At 40.4% G+C, this 8,308-nt stretch overlaps 1 protein-coding gene across 2 annotated transcripts in view; it reads left to right on the top strand.

Moving 5' to 3' along the window:
• Positions 1 to 449: 449 nt before the first annotated feature.
• Positions 450 to 8,308, top strand: part of LOC133537486 (tetratricopeptide repeat protein 12-like) — a 69,460-nt gene continuing 61,601 nt past the window's right edge. Inside the window, exons 1-5 of one of the 2 annotated variants that reach the window (XM_061878538.1) lie at positions 450 to 1,137; positions 2,363 to 2,517; positions 4,746 to 4,767; positions 4,962 to 5,039; positions 5,155 to 5,276. In XM_061878538.1, the coding sequence (XP_061734522.1) occupies positions 1,086 to 1,137; positions 2,363 to 2,517; positions 4,746 to 4,767; positions 4,962 to 5,039; positions 5,155 to 5,276 (429 nt within the window). In that variant the 5' untranslated portion in view covers positions 450 to 1,085. The remainder of the gene's footprint in view (positions 1,138 to 2,362; positions 2,518 to 4,745; positions 4,768 to 4,961; positions 5,040 to 5,154; positions 5,277 to 8,308) is intronic. The other variant, XM_061878537.1, reaches the window with a different exon arrangement.

Here is an 8,308-nt window from a genome sequence, read left to right as displayed (position 1 = left end):
AGGTTTACAGAGAGGTTTTGATAGTTTTGATATTGGCGATTTTCAAATAACTACATTAATGGCATAGAAGGAAAAACAACTGAATAAATAAGTAAGCTTTGAAATACACTACAATGGATAACAAAATATGACGTAGGACACCATACAATATATTTGTGACAAGTTTATATAAGATAGATAAAGACATAAAATAAAGGAATGCTGTTTAGAGTACATGATAACCTTTAAATAGAACAGGAATACATGAAAGAAGTCAGTCTTTAATTTAATTTCTAATGAATAAATAATTTGATTGTCTACACACACATGTAGGACTCAAATAGTTTTATTGTATCCAAAATTAATTACATAATAAAATCCCAGTCATTTAGTACCATTTAAAAGAGAATATTAAAGTATGTCCTTAAGGCTTAAAAAAAAAGTAATGTACCTTAGCTGCTCTTAAAGTTTTGCAACACTGGAGGGCAGTGTTGATCCAAAGTTGAGAAAAATATAAACGGTTTGTGCTTTATTATTATTATTTTTTGCTTTTAATGTGTTGGTACGGAAACAAACAAGGCCACCTAACCTTTAGGGATAGTGTGACTGTTTGGGGATGGAGAAAAACTTGTAAATTTGCAACTCCATCTCAATGTTAGTCACCAGAACGAGTATTAGAATAGTTCCCAATTAAAAAAGGCTACTAGTCCAAACAAACGTAAATACCAGGACATAAAAAGTTCAGCTCTTAAGCAAATATGGTCATTAATGTCCGGATTCGTGTCGGATTGTGGAATTTACAATGATCTTTGAAGGCGTCACGTCGCCATGGTAACTCTCCGTGGGGACCTGACGTCACCATAACGCTGCCTTTCAACACAATAGTCTTATCACTTTTAGGCACTCTCGACATCCATCATCTTCCGCTTATCCGAGGTCGGGTCGCGGGGGCAACAGCCTAAGCAGACATATAAGAAGATATTTGATCATTTTTAACCATTTTATCCGTCTATAAGCTTTGCCTTTGAGAGAATCTGCTCACGTTTAAATAACGCGAGAACAGATCCCCTGCCGTCTTGTTGAAGAAGAAAGTGCAACCAAACAACATGGACTCCATTGAAGACTTGGAAGTTTTTCTCAAGAATGTCGACGATATAAGTGAGTATTGATTAACCACGATTAGTAGTCATTTAAAACAGTGGTCCCCAACCACTGGGCCGCGGCCGCACAAGAAAAATATATCTATATATATATTTTTTTTAAATTATTAAGTCAACATAAAAAACACAATATACCGTATTTCTTTGAATTGCCGCCTGGGCGCTAATTAATTTAAAACACCTACTCACTCCTGCGCTTACCAAAGGCATGCGGTAAAAGTAAGCATGCGCTAATTATTTTAAAACCTCTTCTCACTAAAAAAAAGAAATTATGAATCATAATTAGTATTTTTTCCTGATTTAGATTTATTTTAGAATTTTGATGACATGGTTTAATTAGGTTAAAATCCTATCTGCATTTTGTTATAACATATAACAAATTAGACCAAGCTATACTTCTAACAAAGACAAATCATTATTTCTTCTAGATTTTCTAGAACCGAAATTTTATATGAAATTCAAAAGACTTTGAAATAAGATTTAAATTTGATTTGCCAGAATATTTTTTTTTGACATTTTAATCATAATAAATTAGAAGAAAGATTTCACAAATATTATTTGTCGAAAAAACAGAAGCTAAAATGAAGAACTAAATTAAAATATATTTATTATTCTTTACAATAAAAAAAATAAATTGTGAGGAAAGAAGAGGAAGGAATTTAAAAGGTAAAAATGTATGTGTTTAAAAATCCTAAAATCATTTTTAAGGTTGTATTTTTTCTCTAAAATTGTCTTTCTGAAAGTTATAAGAAGCAAAGTAAAAAAATAAATGAATTTATTTAAACAAGTGAAAACCAATTCTTTAAAATATTTTCTTGGATTTTCAAATTCTATTTGAGTTTTGTCTCTCTTTGAATTAAAAATGTCGCGCAAAGCGAGACCAGCTTGCTAGTAAATAAATAAAGTTTTAAAAATAGAGGCAGCTCACTGGTAAGTGCTGCTATTTGAGCTATTTTTAGAACAGGGCTACCTGGAGTAAATAATGCAACATTTTATTGTTACATTCCACTTGTGTGCTCTTTCATTACACTTTTTATGTTTTAATTATTTTTTTCTCATTCATATTTTTAAACTGGGCCGTTAAAAAATGACCTGCGGGCCGCACTTTGGACACCCCTGGAATAGTGTGTGTGGCACTGGCAAGTGGGGAGTAAAAAACAAAAACAAACATTGCACAGTAAAACAATGACTTTAAAACAGCTGGATTTTTCTTTTTATTTCAGGCAATCTCGTGAAGGATCTAAACTCATCTGATGTTAGAGTGCAGCAGAGAGCCATCGAGGAAGCGGATGGCCACATTGCAGCACTGAATGGATCCTGCAGAACAAAAGTCAACAAGACCAGAATCAACACTGACGCACATTCGAACGAACCGCTGGTAAATACACGGCCAGAAACAAACACACATTCAAAAGTTGAGTTTGCTCCGTATAATGAGTATTTTTTTTAAATTATTTTAGGGTTGCCAAGTTAACGCGATAACGCATTAACTATACGTTCCTATTAGAAATGTCCGATAATATCAGACTGCAGATATTATCGGCCGATAAATGCTTTAAAATGTAATATCGGAAATGATCAGTATCTGTTTCAAAAAGTAGAATGTATGACTTTTTAAAACGCCGCTGCTGTACGGACGTAGGAGGAAGTACAGAGCGCCAATAAACCTTAAAGGCACTGCCTTTGTGTGCCGGCCCAGTCACATAATATCTATGGCAGTGGTCCCCAACCACCGGGCCGTGGCCCGATTGGTACCGGGCCGCAGAAGATTTTTTTATTTTTTTTAATAAAAAAAATAAATACATTGAAAAAAATATATTTTTATTTTTATCAAATCAACATAAAAACACAATATACACTTACAATTAGTGCACCCACCAAAACCTCCCTTTTTAATGACAAAGAAAGTGAAGTGAATTATATTTATATAGTGCTTTTTCTCTAGTGACTCAAAGCGCTTTACATAGTGAAACCCAATATCTGAGTTACATTCAAACAAGTGTGGCTGGCACTGGGAGCAGGTGGGTAAAGTGTCTTGCCCAAGGACACAACGGCAGTGACTAGGATGACGGAAGCGGGAATCGAACCTGCAACCCTCAAGTTGCTGGCACGGCCACTCTACCAACCGAGCTATATAAAAAAGGACCGCGATTTTGGCCATGAAAATGATCCAAATATACAGGAACCACACCAAAATCACATAGAAAACATAAACCAGAATAGGAATATTAAAACATATTTTATTTTATTACTTTGTTTTACTTTACTTGACTCCGCCAAGGCTGTCCTTTGTCACCGATTCTTTTATGGACATAATTTCTAGGCGCAGTCAAGGCGTTGAGGGGTTCCGGTTTGGTGACTGCGGGATTAGGTCTCTGCTTTTTGCAGATGATGTGGTCCTGATGGCTTCATCTGGCCGGGATCTTCAGCTCTCACTGGATCGGTTCGCAGCCGAGTGTGAAGCGACCGGAATGACAATCAGCACTTCCGAGTCCGAGTCCATGGTTCTCGCCCGGAAAAGGGTGGAGTGCCATCTCCGGGTTGGGGAGGAGACCCTGCCCCAAGTGGAGGAGTTCAAGTACCTAGGAGTCTTGTTCACGAGTGGGGGAAGAGTGGATCGTGAGATCGACAGGCGGATCGGTGCGGCGTCTTCAGTAATGCGGACGTTGTATCGATTCGTTGTGGTGAAGAAGGAGCTGAGCCGGAAGGCAAAGCTCTCAATTTACCGGTCGATCTACGTTCCCATCCTCACCTATGGTCATGAGCTTTGGGTCATGACCGAAAGGATAAGATCACGGGTACAAGCGGCCCAAATGAGTTTCCAGGTCTCTCCCTTAGAGATAGGGTGAGAAGCTCTGCCATCCGGGAGGAACTCAAAGTAAAGCCGCTGCTCCTCCACATGGAGAGGAGCCAGATGAGGTGGTTCGGGCATCTGGTCAGGATGCCACCCGAACGCCTCCCTAGGGAGGTGTTTAGGGCACGTCCAGCCGGTAGGAGGCCATGGGGAAGACCCAGGACATGTTGGGGAGACTATGTCTCCCGGTTGGTCTGGGACCCACTTTTATTCTTTGGCTTTTAACACTACGTGAGTTGTGTGGTCCTCTGTCCTCTGTTGTCCTCTGTGTTTTTTATACACTTTTATTTTACTGTTTTAATTGATTTTACCCTTTAAAATAGTTTTTAATCCTATTTGTTTTTATATTGTTTTTATTGGTTTTATTTTTATTCATTTTTTGTTTTATTCAGTCATTGGTGGAGCATAATATTGTTTTTAACATGGCTGTTCAGCACTTTGGAAACGTTATTGTTGTTTAAATGTGCTATATAAATAAAGTGGATTGGATTGGATTGGGATCCCCCGGGAAGAGCTAGACGAAGTGGCTGGGGAGAGGGAAGTCTGGGCTTCCCTGCTTAGGCTGCTGCCCCCGCGACCTGACCTCGGATAAGCGGAAGAAGATGAATGGATGGATGGATACTTTGTTTTGGAACATCTGATGGTTAAGCCACCTGGTGGCAGGTGAGGCACTGCCTCACTTGCCTCCCCTGACAGCACGTCCCTGCCAAGGTCAGATGTCCTCTGGTAAAATTTGTTTTCTTGTTTTGCAGAATTCACAGACAGAAAGTGCAGGTAAGACCCAATATATGTCCCTTGTGTAGAAGTGAAACATAATCCTGCTGAATGTCTAATATTTACTACTGTATGGCATTCTCTCGTACATCCTTGTGAGCACTTACGATTTTATCGATTTTTTTTTAACTGTTTATGCCACTACATCACAGAGATGAATGTCAACATAATTGTTTTTTTTTCCTCATGGCCAGAAAATTTTATGAAGCTTATTGAGAGAGATGTGGAAGACAGGAGGAAGAGGAGAATCGCTCAGGAGAAAAAAGCCACTGGTATGTTGTCGTTTGACACTGGAATCCTCTGTTGGAGGTGAACGGGTTGGCATAACTTCTGCTGGACAGGCTGTATTTCCTGTTGAATGTTTTATGTTTTTTTTGGTCCCCGCAGCATTAAAGGACAAAGGGAATCAGGCCTATGCCCAAGGAGCGTATGAGACTGCTGTGAGTTATTACAGTGAAGGCTTGGCCGAGCTACGCGACAATCAGCAGTTGTATACCAACAGGGCGCAGGTAAATATATTTTTTGGAATGTTTGACCTTACAGGCCTACTGAAATGAGATTTTCTTATTTAAACGGGGATAGCAGGTCCATTCTAGGTGTCATACTTAATCATTTTGCGATATTGCCATATTTTTGCTGAAAGGATTTAGTAGAGAACATCGACGATAAAGTTCGCAACTTTCGGTGCTGATAAAAAAGCCTTGCCTGTACCGGAAGTCGCAGACGATGACGTCACAAGGGTGAGGGCTCCTCACGTCCTCACATTGTTTGTAATGGGAGCCTCCAGCAGCAAGAGCTATTCGGACCGAGAAAACGACAATTTCTCCATTAATTTGAGCGGGGGTGAAAGATTCGTGGATGATGATTTTGATAGCGAAGGACTAGAAAAAATATATAAATAAATAAAGTAAAAAAAAGGCAATTGCATTGGGACGGATTCAGATGTTTATAGACACATTTACTAGGATAATTCAGGGAAATCTATTATCTTTCTATTGTGTTGCTAGTGTTTTAGTGAGATTAAATAGTACCTGATAGTCAGAGGGGTGTGTCCACGGGTGTCTTGAGGCCAGTGTCTGAGGGAAGTCACGGCAGATTTCCGGTAACAGGCGACTTTTTAACACAATTTTCTCACCGAAACCTGCCGGTTGACAAGTGGTTGGGATCCATGTTCGCTTGACCGTCCGGGAATTTTAAACAAGGAATCACCGTGTGTTTGTGTGGCTAAAGGCTAAAGCTTCCCAACTCCATCTTTCTACTTTGACGTCTCCATTATTAATTGAACAAATTGCAAAAGATTTAGCAACACAGATGTCCAGAATACCAGAATCGGAATCATTTTCATTTGTCCGTTCCAACATGTACAAGACTCATCAGAACTGAAATTACATTTTCAGCACAGTCCCGCTAAGAGCAGACATACGTTACGGGGGGGGGGGGAGCAAGATGAGACCGCCGACAGATCAGCCGGTTACACCGTTCCTTAAAAAGATAAGAAAAGGGTGACATTAGGAAAGGGGGGGGAAGTAAAAAAATATCAGTCCAAGGCTAGACCCTCAGCAGAGGTCTAGTCTGAGTCCAAGGAAAAAACCTCACACATTAAACATACATATATCACAGCAACTTGCAACAGAGGGAGGGGTGGGTTTGCGCAGGCCCGCTGTTCGCTCTGTAGCGCCGCTCAGCCATTTCACAACCCCATAGGAGATAAGCGGTGGTGAGGGTGTTGATTTAAAGGTCGGGGTCGTGTGTGTGCGTGCGTATATGCCCAATTAACTGGGGAGAGGTGGTAAGTGTTTTTGTAAGTTCGGCTACAGATGTTGTTGACAAAAAGGAAGGTCAAAAGCGTCTATCTTTGAGGAGTCTTCGGGAGATTTTCTTCAGAACAGCCTGCTCCATGCCAAGGCCATTCAGGGAGTCCAAATCGTAGATAAAAAGTAGTTTTCCTTCGAGAAGACAAAATATTGACTTATCTTCTGTACTTGTCCATGCTGGACCTCTTTCAGTTCCAATTAATTATTCCTTCTCTGCAAACTTTCCCAAGATGAGATCCATTTTGCGATTCAACTCAGAAATGGCACAAGTCTGTGTTCCCACAGCCCGACCCAATCTTTCCATTGCGTTGAACAGCCGTTGGGCTCCTTGAGTGGCTGCCATCGTCCTTTGAATTTGTCCATCCACCAGAGCAATGCCCAGCCCAATCAGCAAGTGCCCCATGATCACAGCTCCAAATAGGTAGATGTCTTCCACGTCCTCGATGCAAAGAGCTGGGAGGCACATGATCCTCCATGAGTTCCAGGAGTCCCGCACGTAACCCGCAGCGATGGTTCCATCAGGGCAGCCAGGCTCCCCCGAACCTCTTTTTCTTGTCGAAAAGACTGTGTCAATAGCGTCAAGAGTCCAGCTGATCATACTCTTATTGAAATTTGGATTAGAGGACAGCGCAAAGAAAGAGGCTTTTAAAAAGTTCAGACAAGGACAAAGACAAAGAGAGCAAGCAGGGAAGGAGGGAACGGAGAATGCGACCGCCCTCACCAGAGGCTAGGATGTAAAAAACTCTTTAATTGTGTGATGAAAAGAGACGACTTTTAGCCGCAAATAGTGCTGCGCTAATATTTCTTCTACAGTCCGTGACGTCCGCGACGTTTTCAACAAGAAACTCCGCGGGAAATTTAAAATTGCAATTTAGTAAACTTGTGTTGCAATGTCAATATTTCATCATTGATATATAAACTATCAGACTGGTTGGTAGTAGTGGCTTTCAGTAGGCCTTTAAACTACAAAAGAAAATACAGCTTTACCACTTTGGTCATAATTTTTGCGCATACGGAAGAATGAAGAAACTTCTCTAGGACTTCAGCTTCTGTTTGTTCGAGATTGCCATTGCTGCTTTGTGGGCGGTCTTATTTACGTGACTCCACTTACACTGCATCGGCTTCCTGTCTTTCATGGTGTAGTGTTTAGCGCTTTAATATCGAGTTTACTGACAGATATGAGTTCGAACTATACCTGTACACTACTTTGTACTAGAAATGGCAACAGCAAAGGATGCATGTGCATGTATGAGCCAGTCTGCCCCACAAAAAGAGGATACAGAAAAATAAGGAGCTTATTGACCAAGTCGGACTACAACGGTGGACTCGCGTAAAGCTATTTGGGTACAACGTCACCACATATGGAGATATCCACTGACGTCACCAATTGGAAAGACGTCACAAGTCGGGCAAATTCCAAACGGCTTGTTTGAAAGAAATGAAACAGAACATAAATATGAACGCAACACTTTTGTTTTTGCTCCCATTTTTCATGATTTGAACTCAAAGATCTAAAACTTATACTATCTACACAAAAATACCTATTCCTCTCAAATATTGTTCACAAATCTCTCTAAATCTTTCTTAGTGAGCATTTCTTCTTTACCAAGATAATCCATCCCATCTCACAGGTGTGGCATATCAAGATGCTGATTAAACAGCATGATTATTGCACAGATGTGCCTTAGGCTGCCCACAATAAAAGGCCACGCTCAAATGTGCAGTTT

Source organism: Nerophis ophidion, linkage group LG18, assembly GCF_033978795.1.
Source record: "Nerophis ophidion isolate RoL-2023_Sa linkage group LG18, RoL_Noph_v1.0, whole genome shotgun sequence".
In the NCBI taxonomy this organism is placed as follows: domain Eukaryota; kingdom Metazoa; phylum Chordata; class Actinopteri; order Syngnathiformes; family Syngnathidae; genus Nerophis; species Nerophis ophidion.
This window is presented reverse-complemented; position numbering and strand designations above follow the sequence as displayed.